The sequence below is a fragment of the Primulina tabacum genome, chromosome 1 (assembly GCF_025594145.1).
Source record: "Primulina tabacum isolate GXHZ01 chromosome 1, ASM2559414v2, whole genome shotgun sequence".
Lineage (NCBI taxonomy): Eukaryota > Viridiplantae > Streptophyta > Magnoliopsida > Lamiales > Gesneriaceae > Primulina > Primulina tabacum.
Genome location: NC_134550.1, coordinates 56,929,627 through 56,950,729, shown reverse-complemented (window position 1 = coordinate 56,950,729; position 21,103 = coordinate 56,929,627). Strand labels below are relative to the sequence as shown.

Genomic DNA, 21,103 nt, shown 5'->3' with positions numbered 1-21,103 from the left:
GTTGGTTCTTGTTAAAGTGCTATGATATTAGTATGAGTCTGCAAAAAAACGAGATAAAAGATCGCAACTTTATTAACCACCAAAAAACTAACATACAACGCTGTATTGTATGCAACTGTACATACACTTTACATCTCCAACAAGATAAGAATTGAAGGCAATGCAACGACAATGATCCAACTGCCAATTCATAAATCAAGCCAACTTCCCATATGCTCATTTGTATCCAGCCAACTCCCAAAAGGAAGGTTAACTGGCTTCAAAACAACCATATCAAATGTTCAGATGAATGCATCAGCTGAGTATATATATCAAGTAGTATCTTATTCCTTAATCGATGTCATGAATTCCTGTTCAGAAGTTAGCAATCTCTTCCATATTTACTCCGTCAACTGTCTATTATGTAAGGCATGCTTTACAACTTCATAAAAAGATACCACAATCCCCACCGAAGGACCGGCTCGAGCAACTCGAGGCCCAGCCCCCGTAAATAATCCCTTTATACCTCCATCCCTACACAACAAGCCAAGGGATACTTCAGAATAGTCGAGGCTTTAAGCAGTAAGATATGATAACCCTAGCAAAATTCAAAAGAGAGACTATCCTTCCAATCTTTAGTATACCAATAAAAGCATTTTTGCTATATTGTTGCGACCGTTCATTATGAGTAAGAAAGAGTTGGATGAAATTTTTGCAAGGAATGGTTTCTTGGAACATCTTTTACCAGTTCATTCATGAATCCAGTTTATGGAAATTGACCGAGACAGAAAATTCTGAATGTGATGCATCAAAATAGATTTCATTAATGGCCAAGAACTTTCATCGGGTAACAACTTTTCCGCATGCGTAGGACTTTCTTTTCAAACTGTATAATGTCGAGATGTTATGCAAGAGTATGAAAGTGATAGGAAGTCTGATTAATACCTCCAGATTTCAACCAAAGTCTGCCTCGTGGTCATCGTCAATACTCGTTTGGGATCTTTCTGAAACGCCAGAGCATAAATAATCACAGTCGAGAAATGGAGGAATCACTAAAGAAATCATATTCAAGCAGATGTTGTCCATGGCAGGATTAACTTTCGTCTATAGATCTAATCTACATCCCCCTGCATTTCATATTTGGTTCCTGTCTCAAATTTTTCACATGCAAAAACAATCATGTGGCGGAGAAGAGCAATACACGGATACCACCAAAGAAAGGAAGAAAAACTAAAAAATTATTGCAAAATCAGGACTACTGATTACCATGCATTACCAAAATCTTGCATCGATTAAGTGCTAAATGTGCTCTCTGATTTCAATCATGCACCCATTTTATCAATCAACCATTACAAATTTAATATTAAAAAAAATTATCAACCTCTATTTGTCGCCGGGTGCGAGCAACATCTAGAGGACACGTGCTAGCAGCTGCTATGCTTCCTGCCACAAAACCTGCGCCGAAGTTTACCCCAAGGACACTGGGTAAACTGGCTTCATTACCTATCCCACTCAGAATTCTCCTTCGGAACTGCATAAAATGAGTAAACATAAAATATCATGACATTATAATTACACTCAGCGCGGAAATAAAGTTCTTACTGGCTCAAGCAATGACCAGCAAACAGCAGAAAATGGAACATCGCGCGCTAGTTGTGCGCCAAGCCCAGTCCATAGGATACGGTAGCTTTGAACTGTTTCAATTTTAACCATAAGTATACTGGTCCAGTAGGGAGAAACTGGAAATTCTCTTCCAAACACAATCATGAAACATATAGTTGATACAAACATAAAAATATAAGCTACAAATGATATCCTACAAGCTTGAGGATTTTTGATGTTGGAGACAGCATCTATCAAAGTTTTCCACACTCCTGGAGGTTTCACACTAGCTTGGTTGTGCTTGAATGCCTGTGACCAAAAAGATCGCCATAAATACACAAAAGAATGTCCTTGCCAAAACAAGTCTCCAATATCACATATACATGATTGGTAAATTAGGTGTATATTTAACATGAAAAGATGTGCTCTTTTCCCCCTCTTATGAAATATAAAGTACCTGCATACGTGTTCTGACAAGCTCAACGGGATAACAAGTTATGCATGCTACAGAGCGTGCTAAGGAACCAGCAACTAGAGGAGAATATGGAGTCATCGTTGGAGCATTCTGCGATGTAAGCTCTTCCATGTAATTGCAGAAAATATCATACAGAGGCATATAAATTCCCACCTACAAATAAGACACAAAAGGACTTCAGCATGAAGTCGTAAATAAATAATTTGCCCACCGTAGCATTTAAGAAAGAAACTTACAGTAGGGACTGCAAGGGCTAAACTGGCATTAGTTCCTGTCCACAATCGTAAGAATCCTTCCTGGATGATTTCACGTTCTTAGCTCATTTAACCAAATGAAGATAAATTTGGAAATGCCGAATGTTTTAAAGCCTCTAGATAAAACCAACATATATTTTAGCGCTTTGATAAGTTATATTCATGATATGGTAATAGTTCTTATATCCGTTTTCCATATAAATGTGGTATTTGAAGTATAAAATTAAGAGAACCTCAAATTGGCAAGCTTCAGAATTTATACTGACTTTAACTTGATTCAATTTCCATTTAGATAAGAGAATTGCTCATTTCAAACCAAAATAATATTTCTGAGAATGAATTATGAAGTCAGAAGACACCATAAGAAAATTTTGAAGATGCTTCAGATGAATCAAATGAAAAAACAATTACTTCACCAACCTGTCGCATCACTTTGTAGAATACATCCAAAGTTCCTTTGTATCGGGTGCACTCAGGGGAGCATGTTGGTTGGGTGAAAGCTGATGATGGCATATACTTCACGTCTTGCAACATCTGAATCCAAGAATGGGGTCCAAACCTCTATCAAAACATAGCTTGTGATGAAGGGAAGGAAAGGACTATTATAAGTGACCCACGAAGTGGAAGAGAACATAGGAATGCAACTAATAATGTTTACTGATGAGGAAGCCTAGTGTGCTACAAACATAAGCCACGGCGATGTTTACAAATTCTGGACCAGGAATCCCTTTGCAACTCGAATGGTTTGATGAATATGTGCATTCTGTACAAAAAATTTAGGCTCTCATACCGTGCTTGATGCAAAGCATGCCATTTGATGGAAGCCATCACAGGGCACCCCAGCTGCCTGAGCTTGCAACCTGACCTGGAAAATTAGCATATAAACTAAGCAGAAAAAATTATCAGCCAACACAAGTCTAATGAACAAGAAAGCTTCCTCTGTCAAAGCAAAAGGAAATCCACTTTGCAAATGCCACATTAAAAAAATCCAAAAAAAAGGACACACAACCACATTGAAGCACGCCCAACAAACCCATGAGAATCTGAGAATCTGATGCACAAGGGAGAACTGTTAGGTAACGTAGACTAAGAGGTTAAATGAGTCCAAAAGGGCAAAATCTGAAACAGAGAGGATCAGGGAATATCTCCAAACACAAGAAAACTCCACCTGGCAAATTTTGAACCTCCGGCTAAATGGGGGCCTTATGGCCATTCACTAACATTAGGTATCCATAGAATAATCAAACAATCAAGTAAAATGCATCAAACCATTTAGCTCGTAAATTAAACCCCATGGCATACTCAAAGCTAATAAAACTACACACTCTCCCCATAAAAAAACAACGAATACAAAATTCGACAAATGCATCATTTCGACAAACACCTTGGCAACATCAAGAGGGTTGACGATGATTGAAGATATCACGGCGGCGCCGGCAGCAGAGAACGCCCTCTCCCCAAAACTCAAATCCGCATCAGAAATCTTCGGGTTCGATGATCCTTTGGCTAAAGATTCCTCTTTCACCATATTATTATCATTATCCAATTCCATTTTTCTTGTAGCTGTCGCTGCTCCAATCCATGAAGGCAGACCTTGTCTGGCTGAACCCACCATTAAAAATCAAATATCTTCCCCCAGTTTCTGCAAGAATTGAAAGGAAATTACCAGCAAATATCAAGTAATTAATCGGTTTTCTTATTTAGAATTTGGCACTTTAATTTTCTCCAAAATAATATTGCATAGAGAAGAAAGAAGAGAATCTGGGAGAGTAAGAAAGGTGTGATTCGTGGCGTGGAAACAAGGGAGCCATACGCGGGAGACGGATCAGCGATTTCAACTTGTCCAACTCGAATCACTATTTTAATTCCAAGGCGGTGATCAGCAAACAAATCGAACCAAGTGTAAAATTAAATCGATTCGCATGAATCGGTTTTAAAATCAATTGTATAAAAAAAAATTGTACGGTTTTTTTTTATAATACGTGAAATCGTGTAACATGAGCAAGTATTTTACTTAATTGTATTATAATTAAAACATTTTACTATACAATCAAATAAAATATTCACTCTGCTTTCATCCATTATCACTTTCTACATTTTTCAAACTACAAAACTAATTCAATATAAAACTCAAAATTTAAAATTAATCATCTAAACTAAACCGAAATTCATGGTTTAGTTATAAAGTTTTCAAAGTTTGACTTGGTTTGAAAATTTATTTGAAATTGAACTAAACTGTAATCACACACATGCATTGAGATTGATCACTGTGATAATTGGATAGTTTTCTTGTAAGACGATCCCACGAATCTTTATCTATGAGACGGGTCAACCCTACTGATATTCACAATAAAAAGTAATACGCTTAGCATAAAAAATAATATTTTTTCATGGATGACCCAAATAAGATATTTGTCTCACAAAATACGACCCGTGAGACCGTCTCACACAAATTTTTGCTGTGAAAATTTAAATAAAATCTTAAAAAAATTAAACAATTGAACATCATTTAGAAATATGATCAAGCATATTAATGCATGTGATTGTTGTAGATAAATTGCACAGATGATACAAATACATCTACTCGACCAGGCTTCAAATACCAAATTACAATCTTTAAAACTCAATATTGACAACGGAAAAATCCAATGACTGCACAATTCAGAATTATTCATCCAAATATGTAAAGAATTCATTCACATCCCATGCTGAAGATTCGAAATCATCAAATCCATCAAACTTTTGCTCCACAGACCTAATTTCCTCGTAAACTATTGGCAAAGGAGATCGAAAATCAAAGCAATCTTTCAAGAAATATTGATCCAACGGTAGATAATCGTCCATCGAGAAATCCATTTCTCCCGGTTCAACCATTTTTTCACTAGCGTTCTTGGCCTCGGACCGAGCTGGATCTTCGGCAGACCGAACCGTGTCATGATTGTCGCTAAACCTCGAAACAGAGATGGGTGAGCAATTTTTCTCGTGACAGGATTCCTCCTTGCCGGAATCATAGCCAGAAACAGAAATCAATCCGGAACCACTCGCCACCGATGCCCTCTCCGGAGGTGTTATGAAGTTTGTAAAAGCTTTCGGGCCGTGTATTCGGATCGCCGCTTCGTCGTAAACCAGAGCTGCCTCCTCCGCCGTATCGTAAGTCCCGAGCCAAACCCTCGTCCGCTGCATCGGATCACGTATCTCCGCAGCCCATTTACCCCACGTCCGCCGCCTGACTCCCCTGAACTTCTTCCCCTCACCAACCAAACGATGCTCCTGCATCGGCCTCTGTTTCTTCTTCTTGTTCTTAACATTTACGCTGCTGTCATTACCATTTATCTCCATCCTAACTTCATTCATAAGCTTCCTCACTCGCCAATAATGGTGGTCCCTTTGACTTTCATCGCCCGAAGAATCGGTAGCTTCGTAATCAGTAACAGAAATTCGCACCAAACGTGGCGTTTTGGAGCTGAAGCTACCTTTGCATGTCTCCTTCAATGACGGCGGAGAAACCACCTTCGTGGTAATGGTTGTATGAACTGAATACTTGATGCGTTTCGTGTCTTTTGGAATCATTTCTCTGTTGTATCAAAAATCTCTGAATTGTCACATGAAGAAGTTGAAAAGCAGCGAAAACGGGACGAAGATTATTGAACTGAAGACCTTGAATGCGTAGAAGACGGATTAAATTAATTAACTCTGAGAAAAATGTATTTATTTTCGAGAAGTGACGATGAATGAATGAATTTATAAGAGTCAAAAAGGCCATGAAGAAGTCACGAACGCATTCAAAAAAAAACATTACAACACCGCGATTCGATTATGAAAAAATATTATTTTTAATTTCAAAATTATTATTTTTTCTTCTAGATATGGACAGACACGACCGATAGACTCATTCATTTTTATTAATTGATTGATTTAATTTGAATTTTTCAAAATAAAGTTCTCAAATTCTTTTTCATAGTTGATAAAGATAATTTGTTCAATTAAGAAAACGCACTTTTATATTTTATATATTTTCCCCCTTATCTTTCATTACGTACGTACGGTTGATGCTATAATTTTCCGTGATTGTCTTCCAAAAATAGTTAATAATAAATATTGAAGTTAGGTGTGCTTATAAATAATCAACCTTTCGAGTTAGAATCATTCGTACTTGCACCCCAAGCATGTTTCTTGCCATGCATATTTACTATAACATAAGAGCATGGAATTCTCTTTTATGCAACTAAATTAATGTATCAATTGTTATTTTAATTGATTGTATAAATTATAATCACAATACAAAATTTCACCCCAAGTTGAGGAAATATTTTGTGCTTACAACTCTCACACACTTACGTAAAAAAAATTAATAGTTTTATTTTATTAATCTTTTTTTTTATTTAATGTTTATCAGACACACCAAAAGAAAACGTATAAAAGGTCAGAAACATGCATAAATTGTCCCCGGTGAAATTATTAAATCAAAGATGACCAACAACCTACACCTTTCTGAAATGAATAGGTTGTGAAATGATATCATACACGTCAATTTTGCTCAGACTTATTACATAAAAAATAATATTTGTTCATGAATGATCTAAATAGAATATATATCTCACAAAATTGATATTTGAGAATGTCTCGTAAGAGTTTTTATGTTCTAATTTTTTTTTTTCCAAATTTTAGAATATAGTTTAAGGAAGACTGTTATGATGATGCATTGAATTCGAACTAATAATAGAATAAGCTTGGGCTTCAAGCAAAAATATTTCATTGGCCGACTCCAAGTTGATGCCACATAAATTATAAGCCCCATCTTCATTGAATTAAACGAGACGACTTCTGTAGTAATAATAATAATAATAATAATAAGCCGACTTCTGAATTATTCGGAGCAGTTGAGATTTGTTCAAAAAAATTAAGCATTTTGAGATAATTTGTCTTTGTTCTTTCTCTCTATTTTTTTTTTTTTTGGGTTCCTTTCACAGCCATATTACATATTACAAAAACTTACATGAGAAGTCTTCACGGATTGTATTTTGTGAGACAGATCTCTTATTTGAGTCATCCATGAAAAAATTTATTTTTTATGCTAAGAGTATTGATTTTATTGTGAATATCGGTAGAATTGACCCGTCTCACAGATAAAAATTCGTGAGACAGTATCACAAGATACCTACTCATTCCATATACATATTTTCTAATTTAAATTGAATAATTAATAAATTCATATTAAAATAATATATTCCTCTCAAAAGCAAGAATTTTAACATAAAAATAATATTTTCATAAATAAAATCAAAAAAATATTTATATGATAAAATTAACTCATAACACGATTGCATAAAGTTTCATGATGTCAATTTTGATTGTTACTCTATTTCAAGATTATGTTTGTGCATACATACCATTAAAGCGTAGTATAATGGCATGTTGGCACACTCTATTTTGAAAATTTTAATTCAAGGGTATATATATATATATATATATATATATTGAGCAAAGATGATCCTTGAATCCATTACAGTTTTAAGATAAGAACCTTGTTATTTCAACATTGAATTAATATAAATAAAGTGAGTCGACCTTACAGATTAAACATACTGAATAAATCATATAACCAGTCAAATATTACCAACAACCATTTCCTATAAACAATTCAAACCACCATTGCATCAGTTTAAGCAAAAGATAAAGCGACACAAACCAGCAGCCACCAATGAGACTAACCCATGGCATACTTTTGGGTCCAGCTCCTAGCAGTTTGCTCGTACTTGGATCTATCTGTCTTGTACATATGAGCGATTTCTGGGACCAAGGGATCGTCCGGGTTTGGATCCGTCAAAAGGGAACAGATTGAGAGTAAAACCTGGAAATGAAGCGAGGGAAAACCATGATCAAAACCACAGGAAATAGACATGAATTCAACTTCAAGAAACAGAGATGATGACTCAAAAGCGACCATGATAACCAAGAATTCTGAGAATATAGAATAGAATTTTGATCCGCTTTTCCACCAATAATTCATCGTTATTAGATGGCAAAATCCATATCATATAAATAAATTGGTATCAAATGGATCCTATATGCGCCCTGAACATGAGCAAAACTCTCTAACAGTCTTTCGCAAATAGATCAAGATCAAATTTTGGGTCAAACCGTCAAGGGCTTGGGAACCAAAGGGCAGTCCATCCTCCGTTTGCAGTCGATGTCCCGGCTTTGTCCGTCGACAGCTGAATGACAAATCTTTCACTCACTGAGAAGTGAAAACCTGTTACTAGAACATCCTGAAGACGGATGCGCAGGAAGCAAAAGAGACAAATGATCGAGAATATTATCGAGGAGAGTGATAAAGGCACAGAGACCAGTCCTAAAGTTGATCGAACTGTTAGGAGAGTCGATGTTGGCTAGATGCAGCGTCAGTTGAAGCTATGAAGCGCTACTTCAAGTCAAGTTTCGATCCTTCCACTTTTAGTTCATTGGGCTCTCTGAAATCTTAAGTTCTTCTAGAATATATATTAATTAAGTGTATATTTGTAATAAAATGTTAGAAATGTTTTTTTGCCACCTCTACCAACTCAGTCTTCATGTCTACCACTGCTTAACGGGCGACTTATAAGTTCCATCAAACATATGAGTGGTATTTAATTAATTGCTTATAAATATAAGATTCGGAAAAATTTGAGAGCCATAAGTACCTACACAAGTACATGCATACATTTGTGGCACAAGTGGCCGTGCATATTGTGAGTAAAAATGCCTTTCATAGTTCAGAGCGCCAAAATGCAGATTAAAGAGTCTCGTGAATTGTGTACCTACTAATACATAGAGGCTATCTACAACAAATATAAACTTGGCACAGCCGTATAACACAAAAGGATTCAAGCAATTAAAAAACCTTGGAAATCGTCAAGGCAGGACTCCACTGCTCCTTCAAGATGTCAAGGCAAATGCTACCATTACTGTTGATATTTGGGTGAAAAACTTTTGTCCGGAATGCAAACTACAAGAGTCCAACCACGAACAAATGGAGAGGTATGTTCGTTACAATTTCAACAAAAATATCACGCGGTGTACGTGAAAAAAAAAGCTTGAGTTCGTATGATGAGATACATTGTTATATGTGCATGTCATTTGTGTGTGTGTGTGTGTGTGTGACCAGCCCTCTACGTCCAACAGAATCTAAAAGGTTGCATCGAAAACAAAAGGTAAACAGAACATTCTTACAGATATTTACAATATCAAATGATAAAGTAAATAAACGTCCAAAATTGTTTTCCTTTTGCTAATAGCAAGTCAACAAACCAAAAGCTCAAAATATATCTCATTAATGTCATACCTTTGGAGGTTTAAATGGGTAGTCAGGGGGAAAATGAATAGTAACTAAGAATACTCCTCCTGCATAAGGGCTGTCTTGTGGTCCCATTATCGTAGCTTGCCAGTGAAACATGTCCTCACCAACAGGTCCTGTTACATGTAACAACAGAAAGGAATATCAAACTTTGATCCTGAAACGAAAAAGAACGAAGGAAATTGCAGGTGCCGAAAGCTTGTTCTGCCATGAATATTGTAAGAATAACCATGAATACTTACATGAAAAACCTTAAAACCGTCTATATCTGTGTTAATACTCATAAAACAAATAAAGGAGGGAGATTACAACTCAGCAATCAGTTTAAAAAAGTAAAAGGATTTGTAAGTGTGATTGGGATGAAAATGCATACTCCGAGCAAATTATAATTTTATGCAAGATCCATATCAAGGTTACAAAGTTCTGTTGGTTTTTCTATGGTCAAAGATGTGGAAATATAGTTGAACTGAATCTACTTTCAATCGATTTTTACAATGAAGTTTCGGTTGGGACAAAGAAGACTCAACATCAACACACCCACAAAAAAAATTCAATAAATCAATCATTTAAAAACAATCATCAGTACCCTCCTACTGAATGTTTGCCTGCACAGGAACAAGCACATATTATTGATAATTTTTCTCACTGTTTTTTTTTTAAAAATACCAAGAAGCCTAATAAGAATTTCACAACCAAGGAAACATATACATACACAAATAATTACAACTTGATCTCCACCTTAATAAACACGAGTGAACATCGCCAAGCCCACAAACAAAATTTCAGGGGCAAGATAATTTTTTTACTTGCCAAAAATGGTCAAAACAACAAAATCACGCAAACCCAACGGGCAAAATGTTAATACACATGCGGATCAACATCATAATGTCTTGGATCAAAGCATAATAAGTCAAAAAGCACAACCAAAAACAGAACATAAATAAGCCCAAAAATGAAAAAAGAAATTACAAAAATCTTGAAGGGTCCAAGATTTACCAGCACTGCAGGAGGTAGGAGGATCCTTCTGCAAATCCTTGAGCTCCTTCAAGATCCGTTTCGAAGCCATCAAGCAACAAAAAAATTCGATCTGTTGGATACTTTGACCAAAAGAAAAAAAGAAAAGAAAGATGACAAAGGGGATTGCAAATGTATGAAGGGAATTTAACGTGCGTGTTGCTAATGAAAGAAAGAGGATGAATGCTTGGCAAAGTTTTCTTTTTCTTTTCTGGTCGCTGGCAGCTGCTGATTCTTGACGCTACCAGACGACTTTAAGCTGAATAAATGCTTATATTATTTTACATTCGTTTTGAAACTTCAATGACAGTGGAGCATTTTCATTCCAAATATTTACATAACATATAATATATAATATTATAAAGAATGTGAGCATTCATGAAGATCTCTGCGAATATATTTACAGCACACGTGTGACATATTTTGATTTACAAAAGTTTACTATTTTCTTAGAGGATTCATATATTATTATTAAATACAGATTCTATATTCAATGTAGAATACGTATATTGATATCACACAATATAGGAGTATTTCCTTGAAATTTTTTAAAATTTATTGTTTATATATTATTTTCTGCATAGGAATTTAGAAGAAAGAGTGCCTATATTTAATTTAATCTCTTTGGTCTTTGCCATCAATGATATACCATAACTTCAATGCACTAAATAGGCTATATTTTTCCAATAAAATTCACATAACCATACCAAGTTTGGGTAAAAAATAAAAGAAAAAAAAAGAAATCGAAATGATTCTCAAATAGAAGCCATCTCGGAATACTAACTAGGACTAAGCATTGACAATATAATGAAACAGATTTTTTATTGTTTTGAATCTACACAAATATCAGAAAAAACCGAGACCATGATCAAGGTTATCACTGCAAAAGCTCGAAGGTACAGCTGCAAGCTCAACTCGCCCCGTCCATTCTTCTCCTGGCTTCAAAGTGATGTTCTTTTCGAATGATGCTCCATTGATGCAAATCATCTGCCTGTATTCTTCGTCACCAAAATCTGGCATGGCTTTTGATTTCTTTTCCCATGGATTCCATACGGCTACACGAAAAAATAACAGGTTTGGGAAAGTTCACGTTTTAAGGTTTCAAGAAGTGGATAATTGCCATATACGAAAATTAATTTCTCGATCCATTTGATGCTCGAAAATAAAGAAAATAGCTGTCAGCATAACAAATTCATCTTCGTGTGGAGACGTATTGTTTCTTACCAACATCTGGTAGCCCTTCTTTTCTCATAATATACGTTCTTTTCCTCTCATGATCAAGAACGGCAACACATTGTTGAGAGCTGAGATAAACCCGATCTACCTGAAAAGCCAGAAGAAAATATTCCCAGAGAAACGATTGTGCAATGTGTGTGTCAATGATAGAGGTGTCTGAACCTATGAAGGGTGTCGAAGAAATGGCACCTCTGATTCAAATGTAATGGCGTCGCCTTGTTCAGTAAATCGTTCTCTTTGACAAAGATTGTCCAAGTAGTCCAGAGTTTCCAAACCTTCTATCCTCACTTCACTGTGTATGTATCATACAAGAATATTATATAATAATGCCAAGCAGAATTTTTACATAATTATTAACAATTTCAACTCAACCCATTGTTCACTGTTTGCAAATGAAATGATGAAATGAACAGATGTCACACTATGTATCCTCATGGAATATGAATAACGAATGGGATATTTCAAGGACTAGTTTACCTTATGTCGGAAACGGATAAATAGGTATGATAAGCAAAAGAGTAGCTGAAAGGTTTCTCGTCCATGTTCCTGATGCGAGATATCAGTATCAAGTTTCCATTTGATGCCAGAGACACTCGAAGACGAAACTGGAAACTGGTCAAAAAGATGATATCTTAGGACAGGAAATATCCCTCTGCTAATCAAACATGAACTCACAAGGCAAAATATTTTAAGGTGCTATCTATAATAAATTATTGTCCACTTCCTTACTTTACAATCAATCGAAATCCCTGATCAAATTATCAAGGTTTCAAATATGCCACAGCACAATTAGACGAAAAGTAAAATACCAAGCTCATAACTTGAAAAGTTTACCTATGAGGCCAGCATTTCAGATCTTCTTCAGCTGGTATTAGCAGTAAATCAACGAAGGATTTACCCAGGGAGTCGTTTGGGGGCAAAGGAGGAGGATCATTTTCGATTGTCCAAATTCTGTTCCTCACAAATCCATGCTGCTCTATAGATCCGCAGTTTCCAAACTAAAGCATTCCATGATACATATATCAACTTGTATCACATAGTCCTTAAATCATACAAGATAAATGCATTTAATTCAATGTTTTACCTGGGGAAAACAAACAGAGATTCCTCCTCGCATTGCTTTTGGAGACTTAAATATGGCCTACATAATATTTGAAAGCCGACAAGAGGGATGTCGTTATTGACAACACTAAGATGCAACTAAAGGAAACCGTATTGTTAATACGTGTATATAATAATCTATTTCGCCTTTCTCTCCTTTAAAGTCATTTGTCAATACATCAACTGCCGGGCTTGCTAGAAAAGGTTTGTCCAAAAATCTTCATTTTTTACACAACTTCGATGTTAGAAAAATAATTTTTGCATTAAAAAAGTTGGTCGACATCCTGAAAGAAACCTCACCTTACTAGTGGTGAATAGAAGTTCTTCACCTCGATTATTCCTCCATGACAGCACTTGTCCTCCGTGCAGACTGACCTGAATTTTTCACACACAGAAAACTACAACTTCAAGAAAATAGCTGATGCAAACAGATTGAAGTTAAAATCAAACGAATCAACGAAAGGTTACACAATGTCATAGATTTTCGTATGCAAAAAACATCGCATCAACGAGCAAGAAGCACGAAAACTACTTGTGCAGATGCTCCTTGAGGATTCCGAAGCACAACATGGTCGATCCCATTCCAGTCCTTTGTTAGTTCAAATGCCGCTCTATGGTCCCAAACTGCTGCCGGATGCCCCATTCTTCAAAATGCAGGAGCTAAGAAAATGTGTTTTTTTGTAGTCAAGTCACCGAATTAATAACTAATTACCCAAAGTTCTACTTAACCTCTGGAATGGTAATAACACCAAAGGGTACAAGCTATCTCCAACACCTTTCTTGTGAGAATTTCGCCAGCTAATAAAGCAAATTTATTGCCTTCCACTACGGCTTTCAACAAACTACCTCAGCTTCTCTAAAACCCATGGACCTTAAACTTCCCAAATATTCTACAGATCAACAGATATGCCTTTACCACCCGAATTCCACTACAATATAGATTTAGCGTTCTCCCACGGAAATTTTAATCGTACCAAATCTCTCAGAAAAACCCATAAAAACCCTTCTAAACGATCAAATGAAGCACAAAACTTACCCAAACGTACAAATGCACCCCATTGAAATCTTACAAAACACCCATAAAACAGTTAAAACCGAATAACAAAACCCCCCCAACTCAAAATTCGTATCCAAATCCCACAACACCGATAACGCTTAACTAGAATCAAACCTCCGTCGACTCCACAAAATTTCACTGCAATTCGTTGGACTTCAAACGAAACCGCTCATGGCTTCACAAACAGCTACTGTGCATAAAGCTTTAAACTTTTACAGATTCAAGAAAGCCCATCTCAACAAAACGAACAAATAATCAACCTCCAAAAAAAAGAACCACAAAAATGCAGGTTCATACAATGCACACAAAAATACCGAAGAGCGGTGTCAACTCTATGTTCATCGATCCTTAACGATGTGAAAGATACATTATAAAGTAAAAACCATTAACTATTTGATAGACTGAATTTATTCCCTCCGAGGAAATAGTAGGAGGTGGGGATACGTGTAAGTACATGTGATTGTACAAATGGTCGAGGCGAATTCGAGAAATTTGATTTTCTTTATCCAAAAATATCGTTAGAAAATCTAACCAGGTCCAAAAAAAAGCAGCTAATCTAAATGAGTCTTATTATTGGAGTCAAAATTGCTACGTAACTTAAATGATTTGATAGGCGAAAAAATAATTAACTTTGGAAAGAAGAAAGAGCATAAAATATAAACTGGATAAAATTTGTCAGGTTCTGAAACACGATAAAAATAATAATTTGAAATAATTGGAAGGAAATAAAAAAAAACACCTTTAAAAATTACCAAGTTTACTTTCCAAATTTATATTAGTGATATTTAAGGGAAAAATTATTATCACAAAATTAAAATTTATTAATTATATTCAACTCATAACAAAAAAAAAATGAAATTATATATTTTAATTTTAAACACAACATTATAAAATAAAATTATTTCAAAAATAAAATATTATGAACTAAAATTATGGAGATGATATAGGCTACTCAATAAATAAAAATACAAATAATTTAATAATATATATACATGTATATATATACTTATATGTTTATTTTTTTTTATTTATATATATAGCGTGGGCGGGTTCGGAACAAGTAGTGGAATACCAAAACCCGCCCAGATTCACATGCCGACTCGTTGTCATCCCTAATCCCTGTGACTGGACAACTACTTTAAGAAATGGAGGGGTTTCATTTCACTGGTAGATGCTAAATAATTCCCAAGGTTTACCTCTCCATTAAATCTATATCAATGATACATTAAAGAACACCAAATTAGGGCAAGCCCAGAAAATCACCTCCATTGTTTAAGAGCTCTTACACAAGTATATATTATCAGATGTCATGTCTTTCTCTTCTTACATATATAAATCAACTAATCCTTAGCATCCAACCTTAAAAACGCATGCCGGGATTGCCAAGACAAATGATAGTTGCAGTGAATAAATTAGAGTTTCGAGTTCTAATATCACTTTGCATTTGATTGCTATTTGTTAAAAATGATTTAAGAGAGCTGTGCTCTTGGAAAGCTAGCAGCTACAGCAACGGCCCTCGAATAGTATCAAGAAACAGATGAAGCTTAGCTCCAGGACTTGTATTATCGTACTGAGTCACCATCCTCGTTGCTTCTGTCGGTAGTATTACAGTTATTGTTCACTCTTGCAAGTAGGTTCACCGTGCTAACCGGTTTCAGCCTAAAATTAGACGTCTTTTTAGCATCTTTTAGCTTTTCCTGCGGATTAGATCAGAGTCTTATATTTTGGGTAAATATATATGAGAGTGTGTGTGTGTGTAACATGAAATTGATTGATCATCAATAAATACTAAATAGAGACCGAATGCAACAAAAAGTCAGTACCATTAAAGTAGCGTTTTCAAGCTTCAGTTTCTCGGAGTTCTTCATTAGTTTGTTGAACTCGGTTTTGAGAGATGTATTCTCGGAAGTCAGTGCTCTAACTTTAATTGCTAGTTCCTCGGCCTCCGCCTGTACAAAGAAAATGTTGAGGTGATATTAGAAGCTACAAAACAGAAGACATGACAGAAAAGGAATCACTTAGTGGGCAGATCTTATAGATCTTGTTAAAGTAGCTAAAGCTTGTGATTTACCCCACCTGTTTTCTCAGTCTTGATCTTCGAGCAGATTCTCGATTAGATTGTTTCCTCCTCTCCCGTTTAAGTTCGCGGTCATTCTGCATCCCAAAATTCCAGTTTTTTATGATGAAACTAAAAAGTATATATCAAAAAGTTCACAAAGTGGCACCCACGGGAACACTACACATCATGTCATGCATGATTTGATTAAAAATAATATTAACATTGATAAACGGTAAGGCACGAGGCATGTTCAAAGAAGAGAGCGACATCGAGAAGCTATAAAACATTCAAAACACACCTGTGACCAAGTTTCACTTGGGATCAACGGCTGCTGAACATTGGTTGGAGTTGTGGGACCGGATACATTAAAATCAGAAGGATTCTTGAGTTCCAGCGCAGTGTTCATATCGACATTGTTCATATCGACATTTGATTCTGTTTGCACATTAGTTGAAAGAATTACATCTTTCACTTTCTCAGAGCCTTGACCTGCAGCCGCACCAGGTACTATACTTCTGCTCTGTTTCCGATCTTTGCCACTCCCAGCCGCTGTCAGGTTAAAGTTTGGATTGAGCATGAATTCTAATAAATTTAACTTCCGTAGCCACCTCAACTAACTAAAAATCTCACAAGAAACATGTGTAGGGATCATCTTATCATGGCAAGCCTGTGTATTTAGTGGTCCGAGTTCAATATAAAATCAGGATAAGAGTGGCTGGAGAGTTTCAACAGGCTTATCCTCTCCATTTTGCATGATCCATGTGGGATGAGGGTTAATTTGATGGGATGGATTACACTCAAGACATATGGTTTTACATAAGAAAGCTTACCACTGTTAGGAGATCCTTGTCGACTTCTTTTCTTGCCGCTTGGACCATCCTATTAGATTAACAGAGAAAACTTAACAGGTCGAACACTTTCCAAACAACGCAAATAAATAGCATAAAACTATATAACAGGTGGAATTCAATACAGTAGAGGGAGAGAGAGGAAGAGGGGGGGGGAGGGTTCCCTCACCAACGTAGCTTTACTGTTACTGTTATTCGCGTTGCTTCCATCACTAGAAGCTTCAGTCTCCTCACTGCATGATTTGAACCAAATTTGGCACTTCAGTCCATTTAACAGGTAAGGTAGGAAAGACCATTAGACGAAAAGCAGATGGTATCTGTTACATTTGTGGAAAATGCTAAACTACTGGTGCAACATTAACCCTAAATTTTAATGTCCTGGATTCAAGTCGTCCATATACCTTTTCGTAACTCTGTGGCCACCTGCAGTGTCATCATTATTACTATTTCCATTGCCTATTGACATTGCGAAACCATCAAATTCTTTCAACTGCTTCACAAAGTTTCCGTCCAGATTCCCGAATGTTTTGGCAGGCTTGTCCGTACTCAAAGCAGTACCACCCTATAAACCACACAACATCATCAGATATAGTTCTGGGACACTTGTTTGAACCTTTTATCTTGCACAACCGAATAACCGTGGAGCTTAGTGAGACAATAAAATAATCCCATATCACTCCAGAGACGAGTGGGTGAAATGCCCTTCATTATTTAAAAGAGTACTACAAAGTGCACATATGAATGATGACCGATGCAAAAATTCTGAGTCGAATAATATGCGGAACTTACTATATGAACTCCAGGATGTGCATAAACTCCTCCATGAGCATAAAATGCACCATATGGAGCTCCATAATGAGGGATCATAGACTGGAAGGGTTCAAGCATGAATCATAACAAAATCTAAATTAGTAGACTACTTAACTAATTGATTAAAAATAAGATTGGCCTTTGCACCCCAAAAGTCTAAGTGATACCTGAGGAGGTGCCCACATATAAGGGGGAGGAGCATGAGAAGTAGCGACCGAGTTTATATACGGAGGTAGAGCAAGTCGAGGACCATAATATGCCTGGAAATTAATTGAGAGTAACCGTTGCCAAAAATCCTTAAACATTTATGAGAAGAAACTTTTGCACCATTAACCACAATTTAAAGAAACATAATTCATGGCTAATGCAGATACCTGCATTGCAGCCCAATCAGGATAGACATGAATGCCATTCTGGTCCTGAAATGTGGTCACATTGAAAATCTACTTAGAGATCATCGTGATATGATTACATAAAAAATGTAAAACAATCACAGAATAAATTTTTTTAAAAGCATTAGTCTTTATATGAATACTTCAGATTTGTCCAAATCCCTACAGAAATATCTTCCGGAAATCCAACAGCAAATAGAGAAAGATTTCAACAAGAAATTCCTGTATGACCTTCTTTAACTACTAAGATACTTAAGATGCTCACCATTGCAGGTGCAACTATCGTTATCGGGTTGGAAGGCTTCCTGTCTTTGCTATCTTCCATGATATCTGATACTTAGAGCCTGCAAACATGGTAGCAAAAAAGGATACAGCCGAATGAGATGACTAACACCAATTTCTGCAAATATGGAATGCTTCCATGATTTAAAAAATCAAATCGTAGTGCAAGCAGATGCACAAAACTCCAGCTATACTATCGCAATTTGAGCCAAGTAACTAACTATTAGATGACCACAATAGAACTTCAAACTTACGTACTACCCATGTTGGATTTCAAGTCCTTGACAAAATCTTTCATCATCTTTCCATCCATATCATATAATAATAGAATTCAGATATATCATACATGAAATCCACAGGTTTGAATTCATTCCAAGCTCATTATTGAAATTCATCAAACCAAAACCATGCAACCTATGATGGTTGAAACGATAATATACGAAAAATGTTAAGAACAAAGGTCAAGCCGTCTTCATTTGTGCTGAGACCACATGAATGGAGTAGAAGTGCTCTCATTCCAGAGCCTAGAACTTGTCACACGACTCACATGTCCAGTCCCATAGGTGATGAATTGCAACACAATACTATGTTGCTACTTCATTCTCCATCACAGTCAAAGATTAGTCCTTCGAAGTGAGAAGGAAAGTAAAACTAAGGAACTCTAATTCCCATCACGATGACCATTGTGTAACAACGTGTACAAAATTTTGAGTATTAATTTCAACTATTGTGTCACAAAAAAAAATCGCAGTTATTCACTGAACCGGTCGGTCGAATTGCCCCCGATAACGGCTCTACAGAGAAGAAGAGCCAACAGGGACTCTCTCGTCTTTCCAGTTTCCACCACTTCCATCCAACCATCTATTGCTTTTGGTTTTAGACTTTCCACTCCAAGACAACCAAGGATGTAATGACAAATCTACCCTCATCAACCACCAAAATTCCAAAAACCAAGGATCCGAAAGGTTTCCCACCAGCGACTGTCAACACCCACGACTCAGACGTTCATATATGAACTGTTTTACGAAATATACCCTTTCTTGATCAGATAAATCAAAAATCAAATCTTCACTTTTTCAAGTCTAGATTCTTAAACTGAATTATTCAAATTTCACTCCAAGAAAAACATCAGCCGCAGAATCACGACAAGAAACTCGAAATTCACATAAAATGAACTGAACCGGGAAAAAACGCACTGTGATCAGCCAGCATTAACAAAAGAAAACCACAATAATTCCACAGAATATGTAACCATAAAATAAACCCAAAAATAGAATTACCACAATTCGAAGCGACCAGTAAAGAAGAAAGCTATTTAGCTGCTAAACTGCAAACATGTTTTTCTCTCTCTAAGCAGGAGTATTTCCAGACAGAAAAGAGAGAGAGATGGGAAGACGGGAAGAAAGTGAAGGCTTACGCCAAGGCACCAAACCACGTCACGCAATACGTGTCACCTTCGCAATAACTTGTCCGTATACATCCATGTGGCTGAATATTTGCATATATAAATAAATATACAAACTAATATTATTTTTCTCTTTAATATCAAAACGCATTTATTTCCCATAATTGGTTTTATTTCAACACATTGTAAATTACATCGATTGATTTAACTATGAAATTATATTACTCCGAAATTTCATTATATAGTCAACGAAATGTTTCGTATCAGACATCGGAAATATGATATTATAAACTATCTGGAGTCCATTATTAATTATATGATATAGTTTGTAAAGATGAGCTGAACGTGTTTGCTGGCCAGATGTAATAATAAATTTTTTTTTAAAAAAAAAAGTGAAAATCAAGTCATCAAAAGCAGCGGACTGTAGAAACTACGAAGAAGTTGGTGAGCTGGCACCAAGAAATTCGAGCTGGCTTGATGATATTTATTCCAACTCATCTTCTACCGAACACGTGTCTGCAGTTGGCTCGATCTACGCGGCCTATTAGCCAGCTTCCAATTCGGCCCACTTTATTTCTTATTATCCAGGTTAAATTCAGCGATATATTATATTAATCGAATTATTTTCGATAAAATAAAATATGACGCCAGCAATAAGTGTAGGCCGGAGGTAGTGTTTTGGAAACTGTCAAATTAATTGGATTTGATGGAGCCTTTCGGATCCGGACTGGGCCCCAGATAGTCATTATTTTTTCATATTAATTAGGATTATTTTCAAATTTAATCAATAACTTGTCATTTAAAATTACATTATATTAATAACATTTAAATAAATCAGATTTAGATTTAAGTTTTAATTTATTATTTTATTATAAATAATAATAATAAAATCAAAAATTCATTAATTTCAAATTCATCTTTTCAAATTACCTCGTTTCACATATTCCAAATAAATTATGATTTACCAGTGTTCTAAAATATCCGTTTAAGCTCCGTTCAAGCGCGCTTAAGCTTGAAACTCGACAAAAACTCCCCGCTTCGAAGAAAAACAAGAAAAAATGGTTGAATTGTGGTTTGAATGAATTAAACATAATTAAAATGTTTAATTAAATGTGCTTAAGTTTGCAAAGCTTGGAATCGACATTTACGCTTCGAGGCATTTTACGTTTTTTAGAACCCTGTGATTTTACCCAGCAGTGGATCGTTGATTGCTTAAGATTCCCAATCATAAAATCTGATCCAACGGCTAGAGTGAA

General features: G+C 35.8%; 5 protein-coding genes across 7 annotated transcripts; all 5 read right to left on the bottom strand.

Moving 5' to 3' along the window:
* Positions 1 to 51: 51 nt before the first annotated feature.
* Positions 52 to 4,165, bottom strand: LOC142553146 (mitochondrial carrier protein MTM1-like). Of its 3 annotated transcripts, XM_075663179.1 has the most exons (10): positions 3,695 to 4,164; positions 3,101 to 3,175; positions 2,731 to 2,844; positions 2,293 to 2,352; positions 2,039 to 2,209; positions 1,800 to 1,890; positions 1,582 to 1,673; positions 1,361 to 1,510; positions 925 to 983; positions 52 to 513 (listed from the first exon to the last, which is right to left on the bottom strand). In XM_075663179.1, the coding sequence occupies exons 1-10, from the start codon at positions 3,923 to 3,925 to the stop codon at positions 381 to 383; spliced, it is 1,176 nt and encodes a 391-aa protein (XP_075519294.1). In that variant the 5' UTR covers positions 3,926 to 4,164; the 3' UTR covers positions 52 to 380. The 3 variants fall into 3 exon arrangements, with proteins under 3 accessions (XP_075519294.1, XP_075519287.1, XP_075519302.1); XM_075663172.1 differs by having other exon boundaries at positions 1,582 to 1,890; positions 3,695 to 4,165; XM_075663187.1 differs by having other exon boundaries at positions 1,582 to 1,890; positions 3,101 to 3,170; positions 3,695 to 3,929.
* A 699-nt stretch (positions 4,166 to 4,864) lies between these two features.
* LOC142520267 (ethylene-responsive transcription factor CRF6-like) lies at positions 4,865 to 5,989 on the bottom strand. Its single transcript, XM_075623270.1, has one exon. It carries the CDS (start codon positions 5,878 to 5,880, stop codon positions 4,978 to 4,980), a length of 903 nt encoding a protein of 300 aa, XP_075479385.1. The 5' UTR covers positions 5,881 to 5,989; the 3' UTR covers positions 4,865 to 4,977.
* A 1,798-nt stretch (positions 5,990 to 7,787) lies between these two features.
* Positions 7,788 to 10,981, bottom strand: LOC142553190 (ubiquitin-conjugating enzyme E2 28-like). Its single transcript, XM_075663256.1, has 4 exons — positions 10,640 to 10,981; positions 9,632 to 9,759; positions 9,191 to 9,295; positions 7,788 to 8,161 (listed from the first exon to the last, which is right to left on the bottom strand). Exons 1-4 carry the CDS (start codon positions 10,707 to 10,709, stop codon positions 8,018 to 8,020), a joined length of 447 nt encoding a protein of 148 aa, XP_075519371.1. The 5' UTR covers positions 10,710 to 10,981; the 3' UTR covers positions 7,788 to 8,017.
* Positions 10,982 to 11,370: 389 nt separating this feature from the next.
* LOC142553138 (putative glucose-6-phosphate 1-epimerase) lies at positions 11,371 to 14,544 on the bottom strand. Its single transcript, XM_075663161.1, has 8 exons — positions 13,527 to 14,544; positions 13,295 to 13,369; positions 12,978 to 13,034; positions 12,728 to 12,891; positions 12,371 to 12,505; positions 12,083 to 12,185; positions 11,882 to 11,981; positions 11,371 to 11,712 (listed from the first exon to the last, which is right to left on the bottom strand). Exons 1-8 carry the CDS (start codon positions 13,635 to 13,637, stop codon positions 11,504 to 11,506), a joined length of 954 nt encoding a protein of 317 aa, XP_075519276.1. The 5' UTR covers positions 13,638 to 14,544; the 3' UTR covers positions 11,371 to 11,503.
* Positions 14,545 to 15,188: 644 nt separating this feature from the next.
* On the bottom strand, positions 15,189 to 19,866 carry LOC142553130 (common plant regulatory factor 1-like). Its single transcript, XM_075663149.1, is given in 13 exon segments — positions 15,189 to 15,621; positions 15,623 to 15,748; positions 15,875 to 16,000; positions 16,128 to 16,205; positions 16,409 to 16,659; positions 16,941 to 16,989; positions 17,128 to 17,191; positions 17,360 to 17,520; positions 17,748 to 17,828; positions 17,936 to 18,028; positions 18,143 to 18,187; positions 18,426 to 18,504; positions 19,723 to 19,866. Coding segments are annotated over 12 exon segments (1,203 nt in total). The 5' UTR covers positions 18,486 to 18,504; positions 19,723 to 19,866; the 3' UTR covers positions 15,189 to 15,552.
* Positions 19,867 to 21,103: the final 1,237 nt, after the last annotated feature.